This window comes from Lemur catta, chromosome 4, assembly GCF_020740605.2.
Source record: "Lemur catta isolate mLemCat1 chromosome 4, mLemCat1.pri, whole genome shotgun sequence".
Lineage (NCBI taxonomy): Eukaryota > Metazoa > Chordata > Mammalia > Primates > Lemuridae > Lemur > Lemur catta.
Genome location: NC_059131.1, coordinates 94,649,672 through 94,670,710, shown reverse-complemented (window position 1 = coordinate 94,670,710; position 21,039 = coordinate 94,649,672). Strand labels below are relative to the sequence as shown.

Sequence of the window (21,039 nt, the reverse complement as noted above, 5' to 3'; positions counted from 1 at the left end):
TTGAATCAGACAGGCAAACTGTCACAATGATTTTACAAAGTTCATATCTCACCCAGTCACCTCCAAATCTGCCCCTCCTAACTCAGCAATCTGTGTAACAAAGGGAACAAGAGCTTTCTGATGTTTATGAAGTCCAGGAGCTTAATTCATCCTTTGATATCACCTGATGTACACCACTACCACTCTGATCTGGGCCATGCCTGAATATTCCACATCATGCATCAAACAGTCCTAACTAACCTGGAATTTAAATACCAGATTGGGTGCAGTTCCTCTACCCTGACTCACAGGGCTCTAGCTAACCACAAGCAGAGATGCCTCCAAATCTGCTTTACAGCATTTGTTTGGAAACAAGAGAAAAGTTATTATGCAAATGTACATCATCCAAAATGACTCAGTCTTAAGAAGATAATGTGAGATATCTAGCAGAGAAATGGGGAGACGAACTGTTTGTTCTGGGAGTTCAAACTACTCCCCTCAGTGCTATGCTATTTGACTATCAGATGATTACCATTAGGCCTAATAACAATCTTCATTTGTTAACATAACTCTTCCCTGACAGAGGGTAACTGAGTCAGGCACATAAGTCTCATTTAATTTAATCATGAAAACAAACCCAAGGCAAAGCTATTAGTCTCCCCATCATAATAATGAAGAAACTGGGGCTTTTAGCGAGCGAGTGACCTGGCCAAGGCCATACCACCAGGAAGTGTGAGTCAGGATGGGAATGAGAGGTGTAATCACCAGACTATCCTGCCTTCTGCTACTAACTACTTTTACAAAGAGAGACACTTACTGCACAGGTTAAAAGACAATGAAATGACAGAGCAAATCAAAATTCTAAGTGTCTCTTTCATTCAACGAACACTGAAGTGACTCTATACCATCAAAGGACAACTACAAAAAAGTACTTGGAAAATAAATATTTAATAATAATGTAACTATAATTATAATGTTTATATCTTTACAGGGCCTTTGTAAAAATTCTTTCCATCATCTTCAGATTCAGTCAAAAAATAATTGTACGTTGTACTTTTCAACTGGGTTTAAACCACTGTTAAATATTTAACATAAAATATCTTCATATCTATGTTAACACACTTTAATGTAAACAAAATATCATAGGTTTTCACGTTCATTTTCTTCTGACATCTTCTGCAAAAGAATGCTGTATGCCCATTTTTCAGATAAAAGAGGCTAAAATAACATGACTGGGAGAGACTTAAAGAGAGGAAAAAAGCGTGCTGAGGGAACTAGCAAACCAGCAGAGGACGAAACAACTCCCCAGGTCCTCAGAGAAGCAGCCGAGGGGACTATGAACCAGCAAATGCCACCCGCCTATTATCTAGCTTAGAAAGGTGCACACCTCTGAAAGCGGCTGAATTTAAGTCCAGTGTGGCACTTTCAGAAAATGGCATCAAAGGTTGGGCTATAAATCTTTCTTATTCTCAAGTCACTGGACATTTAAGAGCAAAGATATTGATGGGCTCTTTCTCTCCTTTTCTTTTTCCTTGTAACAGATGTATGATTCATGGATTGTCCTTTAGTGGTCTCCATTTTCATCTTATTACTTTTTCTTTGCTTCTGCTTTCTGACAGCTCTGAAAAACAAGGTGCTAAATTATTTTACAGAATGAGCACAGTGAATTATATAATTATATTGAGGTTTAATTAACTAGCTAACCAAATACGAAAATAGAAGGGGAAGAATTTACTGTGTCACAAGCATAAATCCTCAGTATCCTAACCATAACAATCAGGAAATAGAGGCCTGACCAAGCAAAATATGTGAGAAAAAAAAATTTCCTTAGAAGATGGTTACTACGGATTTAGAACAAGCTATTTGGGACGAACACACCACAGAGGTAAGTAGCATAGCCAGTGAGTTTGTTTCATTCTTTGTTTTGTTTTGGGTTTTTTGGTACATCTGTACTGTTCAACTCAGCACTTCAATCTCAAGATCCCCAGATTACATTTTTTAGGAGAGGGACCAATACATTTGGCAGTTAGGAGAGGAAGAAAAATGAAACAGCACAACAGAAAAAACTGAAAATACTTGAAAGGACCCATTTTGTAGGTCCTACAGATTTTCCTTTCCTCAGTAGATCTAAAAATCCTGACAGGTGCCACATGGGATGTCCACATTTTGTGGTCCATATCTTCTTGAAGACTAGCTTCAGAATGAACAAGCTGGAACTCACCCTCTGAAAACACTAAAACACATCAGACAAAACAGATCCTTTATTTCTGGTATTCTTTGAACTAAGTTATAAGCAACCTGTGGCTGAGAAATATTACCGGCCCATCCACCCACTTTCTCCAAGCTAGCAGAATCACGCCATTTATATTGAGAACCAAGGAACAGGCTGAGGCTAACGGCACTGGTAAACCTGGAAACTTCCCCTGGCTACTCAGCAATATCAATCGCTAGAATCACCTCTTATAAGCCACAATAAGCTTTTCCCCAGGAAAGCTTTTTCCTAGGACAAAATTTGGGGAAAGGGCTTCATAAATAGTATATAAACCCCTAATGGGTCAAACTCATGCCTCACTTTTTGTATACTCCGTATATGTATTTCATGTTGGGAATACAGAAATGAATAGGTATAATCTTTGACTTCAAGGAGTTGGGAGACAGAGAGACAAGACAAATGTCACCCTTCCTCCCAACTTTTTATAGGTAAAAAAATTGAGGCTATGAAATCTATGATCATCCTGTGAAGAAGTGACAGAAGCAGCTTGAATCCAGATTGAGTGTTCTTAATCACCTGGATACTACATACTGTATTATAAACTCTTCAGATATGTAAAATGCTAACCATATAGTAATCACTGAATAAATATTAGCTATTATTAGTAGTTCTACATGACCATCAAGTGGAATTTTGCTTGACAACTTGACATTTTTCCATATTTAGATTTTGCACTATGGACTAGTATACTCTACCAGTTCAAAATAAAACAGTCATCTTTATAGCGATTCATGCATGTCATATAAATCTCTTTCCCCCAGCCATTTTTTAGAAGTAGGATAATTTCTGGGTAAGTGACAATTTGGCAAATTTAATGAAGTATAGTATAATTTCTAATGGCAAAGTCAATGAAGCCATGTGTGCCTATATACAAAACTTAAATTTCTCTTTGGCTCATCTACTCATAAGGGAACTAAAAATGAACTAGATTTCACTAGGGGATACAGTTAAAAAAAAAACACAGAAAAATATGAATATATAACACTTTCCAGAGATAGTCTTTGAACAGTGATGAACTGATTGAGTATAAGTCAATTAATTGTTTTATTTTGCCTTAAAATTAAATTGACCTAATATTTGTCCTCTAAATTACATATTTATGTAATGATAAAATGAGCTTTAACCACAAGAGGGCGCTAGCATTCTTCCAGTTCACAACTAAAGAAAAATTAACACTAAGGAAAAACAAATTAATGGAAGACAGCTGTAAAAAGTGGAAGACGGGAAGACCTTTTATGCCATATATGTTTAAAAGGCTATTCAAATGATTTTTTACTATTGTAAAGAAAAAATAATTTTGCCTTGTCAATTTCATTATACAATTTTTTTGAATGCAAAAACTGTTAACAGGAATTTAGGAGTCTCCTTTCAGAGAAGAAAGTAATACTATTTAGAATTAGCAGGCAACCGTTACCTCAAGGGATTTGCTCTCGGAATTAAACTTGACAAAATCTAATACTGAAAGATACTAGAATGATTTTCCCCAATGAAAATAATATATTGCTACCAAAGAGACTAGCTGGGGCTATTTAGGAAGCAATGAAGGGCCTACAATATATTATCAAAATGCAAATTCAGTTTCCATGTGTTGTAAGTTCACAGAATTAAAGGCTGAGCATGTTACTAACTCCAGTTTCTATCCAGAACTACACTGTAAATAGTGCAATAATCCCAGACCAATAAGTTTATAAGGTTGTATTCCATTGTTGAAGGTTTCTAAGGAAAAATATTTTATAAGATTCTTCAATAAGCCTCTTTGATTAATTTTTAAAAATTAATCACTTCTACCCTAGATTACTTAGTGGAAATAATTATTTAAAGTAGAGTAAATTTATAAAAGAAGCAGTTTAAATAGTGGGAAGAAATCAAGTGGAATTCAAATGGAAAAACAATTTTCACTGATCAAAAATAAATAAATGGAAAAGAATTCTAATATAATCATAAATAGTTACTAAGCCATCAGATATTTTTAATACTAATCGATATTTTTTCATCACAAGTCATATGATAGCCCAAAATTTTTATCCTAATCTCAATTTTTATGTGATGCTACATTTCGCTATCTGGTAATCTGCAATTAATAACTGTGTGACAGGAGATAAGGTTTTCTTATCAATAAAATAAGAGGACTTAATCTTTAGCATCTATTTCAGTTAAAAAAAAAGAAGTATACTCATTCAAGTTAGCCCAGTAGAAACAGCAATGGTTTTTCTAAATATGCTACTGTTATTAGTATAACTTTGTTCTAAGCTATAATCAGTACCAAATATTGGTGGGAAAAGTGAAAATAATCACAGAAAAAATAATAATGAAAATTTTAAATATTTAACTATTAAGCATATCTAAATATTTTTCTTGAAATCTGATATAATTTAAAGAAATAACTTCACTTTACAATTTGTGTACTGTGAAAGTACTCACTACACATTTATGTGAAATGCCTCCTCCTCCAGCCTTTCCCACATCCAATCTGTCCCTTGAAGCCTGACTTAAGTATCATGTCCTTCAATAAAGCCTGAACTCTCATCCCACAAATTATAATTTCACATGAACCACAGGAGATGCAAAGCCAATCATTTTCTAACTCCTACTTTGGTTATTTTCATGTCTAACCTGTGGGAATATAAGCTCCTTCGTAAGCTCTTTGATTGCCTGCCTATCCTCCTTCCCCCATCTATCCACACAGTACAAAATAGTGAAAGTAACAATCAATTTAGCGCTTCTGAATCCCCTGAATGCTGCACATTTTGTGAACTCCACTGTACAAAAAGCACACATTGAAAATTTTTTCTAATAAATAAAAGAGTTCAACTAACCTGTTAGCTCTTTTAGATGTAGCGATGTTAGGACAAGTACTGCGTTTGTGATCCAATTCACCACAAATAAAACAGCCATCTTTAGGGCCCTTGCAAGAGTGACCTGGAAGAGCACAACGACTGCAAATGCTACAGTGGATCCAGGCTGTAAAATAAAAATTAGGCTTTAAAAGAGGTTTATTTTGTATAATTTTTCATTTTATTAACTTTTTTTTTTTTTTTTGAGACAGAGTGTCGCTTTGTTGCCCTGGCTAGAGTGAGTGCCGTTGCGTCAGCCTAGCTCACAGCAACCTCAAACTCCTGGGCTTAAGCGATCCTCCTGCCTCAGCCTCCCCAGTAGCTGGGACTACAGGCATGAGCCACCATGCCCGGCTAATTTTTTCTATATATATTTTTAGTTGGCCAGATAATTTCTTTCTATTTTCAGTAGAGACGGGGTCTCGCTCTTGCTCAGGCTGGTCTCGAACTCCCGACCTCGAGCGATCCACCCGCCTCGGCCTCCCAGAGTGCTAGGATTACAGGCGTGAGCCACCACGCCTGGCCCATTTTATTAACTTTTAAGGTACGATACAGGAACAGTGTTTACTTGAAATATTGTGGCTGGTTTGCATAACCAGTTTTAATTTGGTTAATGAGACCAAGGTGAAGAGGTTGGAATCCCACATAAACTAGCTAACTTAGTAACTGTCTGTTACACGGCAATGAATTCAGCCCTTCTTCAGTGAGTCCCAAGCTGACAGCTACTATTACAATGGAGGCTGGCTGAGTGACACAAAGCCTTATTAAGGTTAGCAGTCATCACTCCCTATGCAGGAAATAACATATATGTTGGTAACTAAAATTAAAAAGCAAATAAATTACTGCAGTTCTCTACATTATTTTTTCCTTTATAAATACAATTAAATAAAAATCTTATTTAGATGGAGAACTCTAAATTGTTTTCATAGGATTTCAAACACTAAGTCTCAATACTTACAAGGTTTTACACACTTTTTGCAGAGAAAGCAATGGTTCCATTTCCTGCCATCCTACAAAAACAATTTTTAAACTCTATTTAATTTGTTATTAAAAATCAAGTTCCACAATTAAAAATTAAAATGTCTTATTAAAATCTTTGTAAATTATTCATTCCTTATTTCTCCCTTTTCTGCGCTTGACAATTAAATACTTTGATTTTAATTTATGCATTCATTTCTCCACTCAACTCAAATGACTCCTTGATGGGCATCAATTTCCTTAACTGTAAAACTAGGAGATTTATCTAAATGATCTTGAAAATCCACTCCAGTTCAAGCAACTCAATCTACACAGAGAAAAGACTCAAATGAAAATTTCAAGAGAATTAATGATTCATAATTTTGTGTCTATACTGTATAATCCTTAATGAAATTCATATTTGAGAACTTTAATTTAGAAAGATAGATTACAGGTGACTGATTAATTTTAAAACTATGAAATAAAACATATCTAGAAAAGTACAAAAAACATATATGTCCAACTTAATGAGTATTATACAGCAAACAATGATGAAATCCACCAGGTCAAGAAATAGACCAGCCCCCGAAAACCTCCCCATGTGCCCCTTCCCAATCACAGCAACCTCCCTTCCCCACGGACTAACACCTATTCTGGTTTTGTGGTGGTCATTTCCTTGCTCTTGTTTATTTTTACTACCTCTGTGTGCATCTCTAAAAAAGTTTTGTTTTCCTCAATTTTAAACTATACAATCTGGACATAGTCTTTTTAAAATGAAGCATACTGACCATTTCTAAACTAACTGAAAATACACATAAATAATCAGATGTGTTACCATAGTTAAAAATAATTATAACCAGTAATAAAATTATATAATTAAGAAAAATGTACTTTCTAATATTTATACAAACGCAGCCTTTTCTTTGGAGAATAATTTGTGCTTAATAGCCAAAGTAAACTTTACATGTGCTCTTTCTGACCACATTTAATCAAAATACACAAAGCAACTTGAGGGTCATCCTACCTTCCTAAAAAACTAAGAGGTTTATTCATAATTGCCAAAAACTTGAAAGCAACCAAAATGTACTTCAGTAGGCAAATGGGTAAACAAACTGTTGGTACATCCTGACAGAAGAATATTACTCAGCACTAACAAAAAATGAGCTGTCTAGCCATGAAAAGACATGGAGGAAGCTTAAGTGTCTATTACCAAGTAAAAGAAGCCAATCTGAAAGGCTACATACTATATGATTCCAACTATATGACATTCTGGAAAAAGCAAAACTGTGGAAACAGTAAAAAGATCAGTGGTTGCCAGAGTTTGGGGGAGAAAGAAGGATGAATAGGCAGAGCACAGAAGATTTTTGGTGAAAACAGTGAAACCATTCTGTATAAATACTGTAATGGTAGATATGTGTCATTATATATTTGTCCAAACCCACAGAATGTACAACACCAAGAGTGAGCCCTAATGCAAACTCTGGGCTCTGGGTGTTAATGATGTATTGAGTAGGTTCATCAGTTGTAACAAATGAATCACTCTGGCGGGGGTGGGGGGGTGTTGATAGTAGGGGAGTCTGCACATGGGGGCAGGGGGTATACGGGAAATCTTTGTACCTTCTGCTCTATTTTGCTATAAACCTAAAACTGTTTAAAAATAACGTCATTGAAAAAATAATAGCTAAATAAACAAATAGGAGGTACGTCCCTTGTAGTCCTTCCTCATCTGTAAAAAAGTAGGGAGTAACTGTACCTACCTAAAAAGGCTGTTGTGAGGATTAAATGAGTTAATCCATGTACAGCTCTTAGGAAAGGGCTTGGCACATTAAGCATGCACAGTGCATATTATTATTTTTTATTTCATCAGAATGGTGATGTATGTAATAGTTCAGTGCCTTATTTGAAACATCATAATTTTAGCAGTCTTACAGTACCATATGAAAATGAATTCAAATAATTATTGGTGATGATGAAGACAACTGAATATTTTTAAAAGCCTGTTGTATTCTATAATTTAAAATAAGTTATTGTATTAAAGTTTAATTAACAAATGACAATACATTAATACAAATGGTAATTTAACAAAATAATATTTAAAAAGTAATGAAACTAGTAAACTAAAATATACCATTAGTATATTAAAATAAAAATAGTAAAAATATATTCTATAAGAAAACTATACCTTGGATGTGCAGGAATTACAGTGCTCACAGTGTTGATTCTCTAGGGAAACATATCGTTGACATACAGGGCAAAATCTAAAGAGTAAAGAAACAGCAAAATCAGCTGCATGTATTTATTGAGATTCACAGAGCATATAAAAGTTTACAAGGACACTCATTACAAAAACTGGGTGTAACCTGAATTCAATTCAATATGAAATTATGGACCTAATTTAAAAGTAACAGAAGAACTACATGATTCAATATTGAAAGCATTTTACTACTAGATTTATGTAACTTTATTTTCAATTACTCATGTATTTCAAAATCCCACTGTGATCTTACCTGTAGCCTTCTTCGGTAGGAAGGATTATGTTGTTGCGTGGAACGTTAGTGAAAATACGCACAGGAGACTGTTTTCGACCTGTCTTTCCATGTTTATAAAGTGCATGGTTATCATAATCTACCTAGGAAATTTTTTAAAAGTTAAAGCAAAAAGAAACTTTACTCAAACGAGTCAATATTTATTAAGATTCTTTAACCAATAAATGAACAAGCTGATATCAACATGTGAGTTAAACCAAAGTATTTTATAAAAAATTCTTTTTTTTTTTTTAAGACAGGGTCTTCTCACTGTTACCCAGGCTGGAGTGTGTCATCAGGGCTCACTGCAAGCCCAAACTCCTGGGCTCAAACAATCCTTCTTCCTCAGCTTCCCAAGTAGCTAGGAATACAGGCACTTGCCACCAGGCCTGGATATATATATATATATATATATTTATATTAATATATATATTTATATATATATATATATTTTTTTTTTCTGTAGATATGGGTGTCTTGCTGTGTTGCTCAAGGCTGGTCTCGAACTCCTGGCTTCAAGCGATCCTCCTGCCTCAGCCTCCCAGAGCACTGGGATTACAGGCATGCGCCACAGTGCTCGGCCTTTTGTCTATTATTAAGAGAACAACTCCAATCTTTTATCCAATACAAGAGACTTTACAAGAAAGTCTATTTTTAATTAAGAATTTAGCTTTTGGGATTAAAAATTCTGCCTTTGAGGATGTGGGCTGGTTTGGTAGGGGCTTCTCATTTTTGTGTGAAGTTCCCTGTATGTCAGTTTCCAGCTCACCAAGGCTAAGTCCAGCCTCAGTCTCCCTTCCCCACCCCCCACTATCCATCCGCTCACACTCTGGCAGACACTCTGGTTTGTGGGCCAGACGGGGCACTGCCACTTACTTATGTGACCTTAGGCAAGGTTAGTATTTTTCATCTGTAAAAGGTGGTTACTGATAATACCTTAAAGTTGCTGTGAAGGTTAGATGAGATAATGTATGTAAAACACTTAGTTCAGGGGCTAACATAAAGTAGAAAAATGGAGATGGAGAGAGAGGTTCACAACTACAGTTGTTCTCCCCACAGCGACCATCTCAAACATTTCTCTCTCAAGATTCCTAACTCAACTTTTAGTTTCAGCAGATTACCTTGAAAGCAAAGCTAACAAGCATGATTTCGATTCTCTTCTTGCTTCCATCTCCTCCCCCAACCTATTACTCACATACATTCTCAATTTGGTTTTAAGCCCGCTAAGAATCCACCTGACCACTAATCCAACTCTGTTCAGATTAGTAATTCTCAAAGTGTGGTATCTGAATCAGCAACATCAGTGTCAGCTGCGATCTTGTTAGAAATGCAAATTCTCACTTCACCTAGGACTTCATAAACCAGAAACTCTGGGAATGGGGCCCAGTAATCTGTGTTTTGACAAGCTCTCCTGGAGTGCTACAGTGTTGAGGACCAGTGCTTTAGCTTATCCACCAGAATACCATGAGGTTTTTATGAGGTCAGTATAGGTAAAGCCCCAACATTCAGATACATCATAATGAATTGTTTGAATTCTAAACAAGAATACACTTAAGAACTTACAAACGGAACTGGCTTGCAAGTTAGCTATTTAATAAGTGAATCACAAAAATGTAAGAAGTTGATGACAAGGGAAGGAGAGGTCTTCAGTGGCAGGTCCCTAGGCTCGCTCTCCAGCCCTGTCTAGTTTAATGCCAAGCTTCAGCAGTGGAAAAAACGAAGTACAGTACAGGATGAGGAGACCCAAAGGATAATGTGAAAAAACTCCTAGGGGTTTCCGGCTGACAGTGAGCATGATGAGTCCACAGTCCAGCACAAGTGTGTACAAGCTATTTGGAAGTATAGTATCATAACAGGGGAAGTACGAGGTTAGATCACATTTGAAACTCTGTGCTCAGTCACTACACCTTAAGAGAGGCATTGATAAAACCACTTCATTTCTAACAAAAATAATGGGAATGAACAGAATTTATAGTTTAACAAATTGGGGGTGTTTATTCAGAAAAGAGAAGGCTGGGAGGACCTGATAGCTGTTTTATAACTGAAGGGGTGTCATATGGAATAGAAATTGGACTTATCCTTTATTGCCTCAGAGAAAAGAACTAGGACCCATGGTTAGGAGTTAATGGGGAGCATATTTTATCTCAATATGAGAAAATTTCAAACGATTAGAGCTATTAAATAAATTGCATAGCCTTGTAAGGCTGTAGGCCTCTGCTCACTGGAAGCATTCAAGAGAGGCTAGATGACTGCTGGTCGTGAATTCAGCAGCGAGGATTATTACACTGGGAAGTCAACCTAGGTTACCTCTACGTTTCTTTCCAACTTTTAAAATTCTATGAATATATGTTATCTATTAGAGGCTAAGATACAAAAATAGATTTTACTACAAAATCACCTTAAAATAGTACCTTAAGTAGTTTTCTTTTAAAATGATTTAAATTCATGTTTTCCTCTAATGCACTCCTCTGTGTACTCAATAAATATACGGTACCTTATTAAGTTCAACAAAGATGTTTTGAACATTTATGTGTGTCATAAAAAAAAAATCCTTCTCAAGGAGAATCTTATGAAGATTTTAAAATGTTGGAAAATAATATTTTAGAAAGATTTCTAGTACAGGGAATATTCTATGCAATATAATAGATAGCAGATGGAAGAGAGGAAAAAAAGAACAATTTCTTTATGGTTACCCAAGGAGTCAGAGAATGTGTGTGTCAGGAAGGTGGTTGATTGCTTGATTTTGCATAACCTAATTGAGATTATTATTATTTTTAAATGTGGGTTTGTTGTGCTAATTAACTATAAACATATGGTATGTAAAATACATGCTGCTAGGGTAAATTAATGTACCTCTAACATACATCCATATTTCATAGCTTCATCCACACAAATAAACCTCCTATGGAAGTGCTGTAAAGCAAACATAATTTTGCAAATTGCATATCACTAGTAGTAGAGCTGATACACCATTTTCCCGTCATTATCCCTGACATTTCACTCACAATGATGATTAGAGGCATTTTCAAATAGAAAATTTCTCCCATGGAACTGATTAATGTGATGAAGTACTGTATAGAAATGAGGGAAAGCACAAAATCTCTGCAATTCCTAACTTTTAATTTTATCTATACGCAAATGTCTTCTGTACCATGAGACTGAAATTACTGAAATGGAGACCAAGACATTCAAGTCAACATTTATTTTGTACCTACTATGTTCCAGGAAACAAAGACTTGCATTTCCTTAACTCCCTAAGCATCATGTTACACTGAATATCAGTATACACAAAAGGTCCCAAGTGCACTCTTCAGCTCCATCAATCAGCTTCTACCACAGCAACAAGGTCTTTTAGTCATATTCCCCACATCCCATGTAACTCTTACTTAAAATTTATATATATGTATATATACACACACACACACACACCCCTTACCACCTTTTCACTCCAAACCCACTAAATGTTTTAGGTTTAATATAGATTGAATTTCAAGAATTTCTGTAGCTATCTTGTAATTTGCAATAATTTCCAGAAATTCCTATCAAAATATCTTCATTTCTGACTGTGAAACTAATCTAGAAAAACAGTGTCTACACAGGCTGACTTTTAAAAAGGACAGCTGCAACAAAAGCAAAGAGCTCTATTTCTACTTTTAACACTCCAAACAAGTGATCCCATACTAAGTAGAAACAAGAGAGAACAGAATGTCCAAGGTGGCAGGGATGTGAGATCATCTAATCCAGATACGGTAAATACAGGACATAAACACCACCACTCCCTGCCCCGGCCCCCATAGCAGACATCACTAGTCATGCTACTTTTTGCCACTGAGCTTGGCATTCTCAACAAATTCTCCAGAAAATCACTAGCAATTTATCAGGCTTATGCACCAAAAGTGAAACTTATCCGCCATGTCTCTTCTGGTTCAAACATTTTATTTTACAGGTAAGGAAACAGAGACCCGGAGAGATAAAGTGATGTCCCCCAAGATTAACCAGCTTCTAAAAGGCAGTGCCAGGACTCAAAATTTCTGCCTCTAAATGAGAGTTTCTTTTCATCATCATATCCCTCCCTTCTAATCTGTCCTTAAGAAAACTCTGGGTTTTCTAGGTCTTTGATGACTATTTTATTTTGTACTCATCAAGTGCTTCATCACTGAAGAGTCTACATAATTTATGTTTTATGAAGATGTGTGGCATTTCCACCTTCCTCTTATCTGAAAAGTATTTTCAAAAAAGAGACTTAGTGATTTTGTTTTTTTACTGTATTGTGGTTTGGGGACTTAATAATCATCTTAGGTGATGTTGGAAAAAAAGCCTAATCAAGGTCTGTGGGAAAAGATCTGGGAAAGACGGGAGAAGACTTTCAAATGTTTCATTTGGTGAAGGCTAATATACAAGAAAACAAAAGTACCACAAAATGAAGTTAAAGTAAGAAAAGAAGGAAGCAAAAGGCTCAGAAAGGAATAATAATAATAATAATAATAATAGGTCCAGAGAAATTTTCAAAAAAGAAAATAGAAAAGTCATCAAAGAGGAAGTAGATCTTAAGATTTATAAATACACACATGGCGAAATCAGTTTTTCCAACATGAGAATGTCCTGTGTGTGAAGCACTGTTCTTGCCTTTTGTTGAAATTACAAAACACTTAAATTTTGTTTTATATAGTTTATTCTCATTTTTCTTTCTAAAAGTTGGCTCTCTTTATTGAAAAGACTGCTTTTTAGTCCACCAGACACACATGACCTAATCAAAACCTTTTCCCACCGACACACTGAGGTATATAATTATTTTCTGCAAGCTTGGACCTTGCAACTATTTCTCAAAACTGTAACTCTGGTATTTCCAAAAGTTCTTTCCTAATAACACAGGCTGCCTAAACAAGCCATGGAAGGTTACTCCACATTAACCTTTCTCATCCACTGTATTCTGGATCTGCCTTCGTTTCCCCACTCACCATTCAAACTCTTGCCCAAATGTGGACGCAACAGTTTTCCGAGGGACCTTGTATTATGCCATTTTAATGTCTCAGATATTGTACAAAAAAAGGACATAAAGAAGACTTTCTGAATGATGACACTGATGGTGACGGCAGTGGAGACAGCAAGAACCTAAACTCTACACTTGCTGTGTGTTAAGGACTGGGCTTAGCCATTTCATGCATTATCTCAAAATCCTTCAAATCTTAAGATACGTTATTGCTACACTCACTTGACAAGTAAGACGAGCTTCAGAGAGGTCAAGTAAGTGGCAGAACCAGGATTAAAACCCAAATCCTTTTTTACTTCATAGTTCTTGCTTTTTCACTCAGTTATTTTTTATTTTTATTTTTTTATTTTTATTTATTTATTTTTTTTGAGACAGAGTCTCACTTTGTTGCCCGGGCTAGAGTGAGTGCCATGGCGTCAGCCTAGCTCACAGCAACCTCAAACTCCTGGGCTTAAACGATCCTACTGCCTCAGCCTCCCGAGTAGCTGGGACTACAGGCATGCGCCCGGCTAATTTTTTCTGTATATACTTTTAGCTGTCCAGATAATTTATTTCTATTTTTAGTAGAGACGAGGTCTCGCTCAGGCTGGTCTAGAACTCCTGACCTCGAGCGATCCACCCGCCTCGGCCTCCCAGAGGGCTAGGATTACAGGAGTGAGCCACCGTGCCCGGCCTTCACTCAGTTATTCATTCAATATATATAGGGCACCTACTTTGTGCCAAGCATCTAAGTAGACGATTATTCATTGCCAAAGGCAGCAGGAACTGCTGAAAAGTTTACTTAGTTAACATCTTCAGAATATGTCAGCTATCTTTGCATTGCAAATGTCAATACTAGGAGCATCCCTCAGACAAGAAACAGAAAACTGGATGTCCTAAAAGGGAGAGTAAACCAGATTTAAGTATTATTATGCAGATTTTGCCTGAAGCAGAGCTGAACAACTCAAGGTTAAAATGGCTTGTGCTACACACTTTTGGAAAGGAACCTGTTAATATGGCTCAATAGCCATAAAAATGTCCATTAAATTTGATACGGTAATCTCAGTTTTGGAAATCTATTTTAAGAAAGTTATGGAAAATATGGAAAAATTTTATGCAAAAAAAATGTTTATAGCAGTGCTATTTATACTACCTTAAGATAGAAACAACCTATAGCCCAAAAAGAAGAGAATGATAACCAATCTTGTTAATGAAATAATTTAAAAGAATTAAAAGCATAAGGATTATGTAGCTACCTTTAAAAATGTATACTTACAAGATATACTGAAGAAAGCAGAATTCAAAATTGTCTTCTATGATTACAAATATGTAAAAAGTGCTTTTTAAAAAAGATTGCAAATGAATACTTCAAAATTATAATACTTGCTGTTTAGGTAGAATCACAGGTAGGGTCTGTCCTCTCATTTTTGGTAACATTGTTTCTTTCAGAATTTCAGAGTAATTTTCATAATGGTATATGCCTTCAAGATTAGGAAGATTAGAATCAAGTGCTACCTTCCAACAACTAGTGAAGACATTTACAGTTCAAACTATAAAGGGCTGAAAAGCCTTAAATCAAGAGGCTAGTCAATTATTCAGAAAACTGAAATAGAAAAATGTCATTATAGAAAGAGGAAGCAGTCCCCACTTGGTGACCACACATACTGATGGCAACAGGGTTAACTTCAAACCCAAAGAAACAAATCCAGGAAAGTGGACATTAAAACAGAAGAAGGAACAAGGTGGAGCCACCATGTACACCAGCCTCACTCTCATCTCGGGCACAGGGAAGTACCACAGGCAGTGTTGGGAAGGAGGCAGTTGCTCACTCCAATAACTTCCGCCCTGAATCAGCACACTCACCCTCACACAGAAAGCCATCTCTGCCTTCTCTGATGCTCCTGGCATCCTCTCAGTGACACAGTGAAGTGTACATGCCACTGCACCAACCAGGAAAAGTGATTTATTTTTCTACAACCTCTGAACAGAGCAAACCAACATTCATAATGATGATCCTAGGGGCTGCAAAATCTTCTGGTGATGAGAAAAGATTAGATCAGTTAGTCTAAAACCTAGCTGAACTTCAGAATCACTTGAAGCTTGGTAAAATATTTTTTCTTAGGGCTTTACCCTCTGCATTTGGTTTTAGTAGGGGCTTTTTTTTTTTTTTGGTACTCAAGAATCTATGTTTTCAACAAGCACTCTAGGGATTACAGACATTTAGACTGGACTAAACTATATATGGTATAATTTTAGTGTTTAATGCAGCACATAGTATTTTAATCTACCCAAATCAATGCACATTCTTATCAGAATATTTCAGCAAAATATCCATTCCCCAACCATGCCATAAAACAGAATATTTACCATACCTGGTAATCCAGCATGCAGAAGCTTGGAAAAAACTGACAAATGCGGGATTCAAAAAAATAGGGGAAAATCCAGAAAATGGGTAGTTCTTTGTGACTGTTATCTAGTGGATCACAAAAAAAGGGGAAAGAAAATAAGAAACTGTTATTAAAGAAAAAATAGAAAGCTGCCTCTGGTATTGTGAGAAATTGCAATTGTTTAACACATTTAAATCTCACCCAAAAAGAGAGAATGTTTACCACAGTGCCATTTACAACCTGACCTTTCCCAAAGGTCGGTGGAAATATTCTTTTCTGCATAGACATAGCCACAAAGGGCATGTAAAAATAACCCTTATATGTTTATTACTATAGCCTAGGTAAAGACAAAGATATTACCCAAAAAGTAGAAAATGAAAAAGGAGTATCACTCTGAAGCACAAAAGTAGTCATGATATAGTGGAAGGAACCCTGGACTGCAAGGCAGAAAGCGTTGGGTCTGAACCCTAGCTCTGCCACAACTCGTTATTTTGGTTTTCAGGGATGAATCAGCCTTTTCTTAATCATGGAAGATTCTTAAAAACAATCTTATCAAAATTAGTTTTTTTGTTGGTTTTTTTTTTTTTTTTTTTTAAGATGGGGTCTTGTTCTGTTGCCCAGGCTAGAGTGCAGTGGCATCATCACAGCTCACTGCAACCTCAAACTCCTGGGCTCAAGAGATTCTCCTGCCTCAGCTTCCTGAGTAGCTGGGACTACAGGTATGCACGACACCTGGCTAGTTTTTTCTATTTTTTGTAGACACAGAGTCTCACTCTTGCTCAGGCTGGTCTCAAACTCCTGGCCTCTAGCAATCCTTCCACCTCAGCCTCCCAAAGTGCTGGGATTATAGGTGTGAGCCACCAGGCCCAGCCTCAAAATTAGTTTTTATGAGAAACAGGGAACATAGCTATTATATTACTTACAGAGTAACCAGTATAGCCTAAGCACTATGCTAGGTACTTTCTATACATTGTCTCCTTATAGTAACCCCTAGAGTTAGATATTAAAAATCCCATTTTACAGATGGTGAAACTGAAGCCTCAAGCTATCAAGTTCATGCAGCTAATAAGTGGCAGAACAGGAAGTGAAGCCTACAAAAGCTCTTTATTGCTTCCCCAATAACATTGATTTTATTCACTCTGATTAGAGGACTTAAGAACAGCAAGTAAGTGAAATACTTAACAATATTAGTCATGTTTTAGATTTCATTTGCATTCTGTTCCCAAAGCTCACTATTTATGTAGCACAATTAATGGAGAAGCTTGATGACACAATTCCTGACACTTTTACAATTTATCAACTTGCAAGATAGAAACTATTTCTAAAAAATGAGTGTATGGACTAATTAGATAATTACATAATATACTTTGAAGTCCTAAGCCACTTTAAACACAGTAATAACCTCCAGCGAATAATCTTCCTCTAGGGGTGGGAATCTGCGTCATTGATAACCACTATTAGTCTAGTGGATATCCAACCTCACACTCAAATCTTGGCAACATTTAAAGCTCTGGGCCTAAGCGTGGGTGCCCTCTTAGAGTTCTGGGCAAGACCTTAGGCACAGAGAATGTAAGGTCCATAGGGCAGAGATACATGTCTGCTTTCACTAATCTATTCCTAGTATCTCAACAATTCCTGGGACATAGTAGCCACTCAGTAAGTATTTATCAAATGAATGACAACAGTTCACTGTTGTTCTTCCTCGTGTCCCATTAACACCACGAAAAATATTTTACCTTCAAGCCATTTTAAAAACACATGATTAGAAGAATACAAAGTCTATCATGATAATAAAGGTTGCCACATCATTAAATAAGACTGTTTTAAAGAAGAGAGAAGAAACCAAGACATGTATTTTATATCAGTGCTCTGATTCACTGAGCTCAGCTAATATTTGACAGGCAATAGATACATAGATACGTGTTTATTTTGAAGTAATAAATTACACACCTTGGCTTTGACCTTCTTTCCACATAGCAATTAACTTCTTAAATGTAACAGCCAGAGGTTCAACCAAGCCACCAAAAGGAGGATCTGTCACCATAATGACTCCTTCGCCTTCATCTTCCTGTAAAAATGCTCTGCATACTTCAAGGGCAGCCTGGAACAAATAAAAATTCATTTCTAAATTAGGACTAGAGAGAGGCATTTCATCCTACTTGAAGGAGAATGCACTAGATTCAGTGCTGGAAACTTTACCAAGTCATCCTGCCTCTGCAGCATCCCTCAGTAACACCCTGAAGTCACTGAGTCAGCCCTCAGAAGATTTTATCTTTGGGTTCCTCGATAAGCAGGTTTTTAAAGCTGCAAATTCAAACACCATCACTATCAAAAGGCTACACATTTCAAATGGTTAAATTAAAAAACTAAATTTAGTAACCTCAAAGAGAGAAACTCATTACCCACGAAAACCACCTAAAATGTTAAATTCAATTCAACAAACAGAAGCAGGGACGGTGCTGAACCCTGGGGACACAAAGAAGAATGAGACATATTTTTTTCCTATCTGGTTTGTCCACTGCCATGAGTTCAGTTTAATAACAGTTACAAATTACCAGTTAAACATGCACATGTTTTTGAATATCAGGTAAATGATAGGCATATTTGAACATGCACAGTAAGTCAATAAAGGAAAGTTCACAAATGAAAAAGCTTATCCAGTCCGTGAAACCATGCTATTAACATGTTTTCCCAACAGGTTAGCTTGAGCGATATTAGTAATCGTAAAGTCAACATTAGCAAAAATATTTAACATTTTTTGCTTTGGGTAAAGTTATTAAGAGATACACCTACAACAGTATCTCCAGTCTACTGACTTGGAAGTAGTTTTCAAGTCCAGTCCTCTCTCGGTATCCATGGATGGTTCTAGGACCTCCCACGTACACCAAAATGCTCAAGGCCCTGACATAAAAGGTTGTAATATTTGCATATAACCTACACAAATCCTCCTATATAGTTTAAATCATCTCTAGATGACTTATAATACCTAACATAATGTAAATGCTATTTAAATAGACTATATTGTTTAGAGAATGACAAGAAAAAAGTCTGTACATGTTCAGTACAGATGCCATCATACATTTTTTTCTTTAAATATTTTTGATCCACAGCTAAGTCCACAGATGTGGAACCCACAGATGCAGAAGGCCGACTATACTCATTTATAAAAGTAAATCAACACTTACAATATACAAAATTTTAAAGTTTCAAGGCATTTTAAACTTTAATAAGCTTATTTATACTTTATAATCAAATATATTTTGTTATACTATTAAATCAATTTAGAAGACCCAACTGATGAGAGGAAAAACACCACAATCCTTTTTCCCTAGTCTTTATTAACTTCCTACTGAAACTCCTACAGCAGACGATGGTATGTCAAGAAGGTTAATCATTTTTCAAGTGCTACCTGGCACTTCCTTAACCTGCTTACATGAACAAGGACTTAAAGCACAGATGATGACATTGAAAACCTTCAAATTCCTTAGAGTTAAAAAAGTATAAAAAGAAAATACACAAGTAAATGATCCCTAAACTCCTAATTTAAAAAAAAAATTAAAGAATATTTGTTTCCGGGTAAGAATCAATAGCATCATGGCCCGTCATGAGTTGCTGAGGGTCCTTATGTTGACCACCTATGGGAAACAGGTGCTTGTTACGCCACCAATGTGGACAGTAACTTGACTCTTTCCTTCATCTCAGTTATCACAAAAATAATGTGTGGCATTTTAATTAGCTATCCTCTACATATACGTTAACGCTTTTTACCATTAAGGCATATGATATTTTTTTAATACCTTAAAGACTATATGATTTGCAGTGAGAAAATCCTGTGTGGGGAACTCTTGCTTTTTAATGTAGTGGACTGCAAGTTGCTGAGGTGCAGCAGCAGAGTCTTCTATCGTCCTAAGTACCCTGTACAGCCTCAAAGGCATCGAGCAGACACTTAAATACTTAGTGATTGATTAGTGGTTGGTAAATCTCTACTGAGAAACTTGACTCCAGGAGTAGGTAGAAAAACGGCAGATAATAAAATCATTAAAACAATGGGTTTCTGCAGATCAATCTCTACAGCTGCAGTGCTATTTAGAGGCTGCTGCTAAAATATAGAGTAAGGAAAACCTTAGCTGGATGGCTGTTTTCTTCAGGGAAAGATAAAGTAGCTCTCAAGCTTGGCAGCTTATTCCAACCATTATTTTAGAAACTTATAAGGTAATTCCCTATAAACTTTCAATAGTAAGTGACACAGAATGTCCTAGAAAAAGCCTAATTATGTGTTACTTTTAAAAAATAAATGAAATTACTAGCCAACCATTATGCATTTAAATGTAATTTAACCCTTATTTTGTCTTTATTATTCAAAATTAAAAGCAAAATCACAGTATGGTATTAAATACAAATAAACAATAACAACAAAAAACCCTAACCCACTATTCCTCATCTACTCCGAGGTCAAGGCCCCAGAGTTTCTTTTTTTTCGTCTTCATTCTTTTTTTTTTTTTCTATTTTTTCTTTTCCCTGACTTGAGAAGGGCCCCACAGTTTCAAGAGCCATACTGGACACCCTCATGTCAGTATCTCACCAGCCCCACAAACTCATTACTTCCAAACTTCACTACCCTGTATTGAAGAATAAAATACAAACCCAGGCCAGACCACGAAGTCAGCTTTGCCTTCTCCCCAGTACACTTCACACAGTCTGTGAAATGCCTAGAGAATCCAGTTCTTTTCTCTCTTTCCCCACTGCCACTGTCCTGCCTGAGAAGACCCTCATCATTCACTGGCAAGTCAAGTCCCTGCTCTCCTTCATGCTCATCTAATCGGTTCTCAAATCCTAGTGATTACCAACCACATAAACCTTTTGGGAAACAGTGAAATACATCTAATTCTAACTATTTACTTCAGTACTTGGTTTTAATGGCTATCATGGCTGAAAAACATATATCCCAATGCTAAATTAATTCAAATGGAAGAAGTGCTATACTTATTAAATCAGGGAACTCATTTTTCAACCCCAACCAACAATTTAGTATTTGTTTTCATTTCCTCAATGCTGACATTTCTAGTCTTGCTTGGTTTTTATTCTATCATTAACTAATACCTCAAAACACAATATA

The 21,039-nt window shown here is 36.1% G+C and overlaps 1 protein-coding gene across 1 annotated transcript in view; it reads right to left on the bottom strand.

Annotated features, from left to right (window-relative positions):
- Positions 1-908: 908 nt before the first annotated feature.
- The window catches only part of ZCCHC4 (zinc finger CCHC-type containing 4), a 45,862-nt gene continuing 25,731 nt past the window's right edge, over positions 909-21,039 (bottom strand). The window contains exons 7-13 of the mRNA XM_045550466.1: positions 17,874-18,024; positions 15,909-16,009; positions 8,550-8,671; positions 8,225-8,300; positions 6,044-6,095; positions 5,068-5,212; positions 909-1,600 (exon numbers count right to left, since the gene is read on the bottom strand). Of these exons, the coding sequence (XP_045406422.1) occupies positions 1,465-1,600; positions 5,068-5,212; positions 6,044-6,095; positions 8,225-8,300; positions 8,550-8,671; positions 15,909-16,009; positions 17,874-18,024 (783 nt within the window). The 3' untranslated portion in view covers positions 909-1,464. The remainder of the gene's footprint in view (positions 1,601-5,067; positions 5,213-6,043; positions 6,096-8,224; positions 8,301-8,549; positions 8,672-15,908; positions 16,010-17,873; positions 18,025-21,039) is intronic.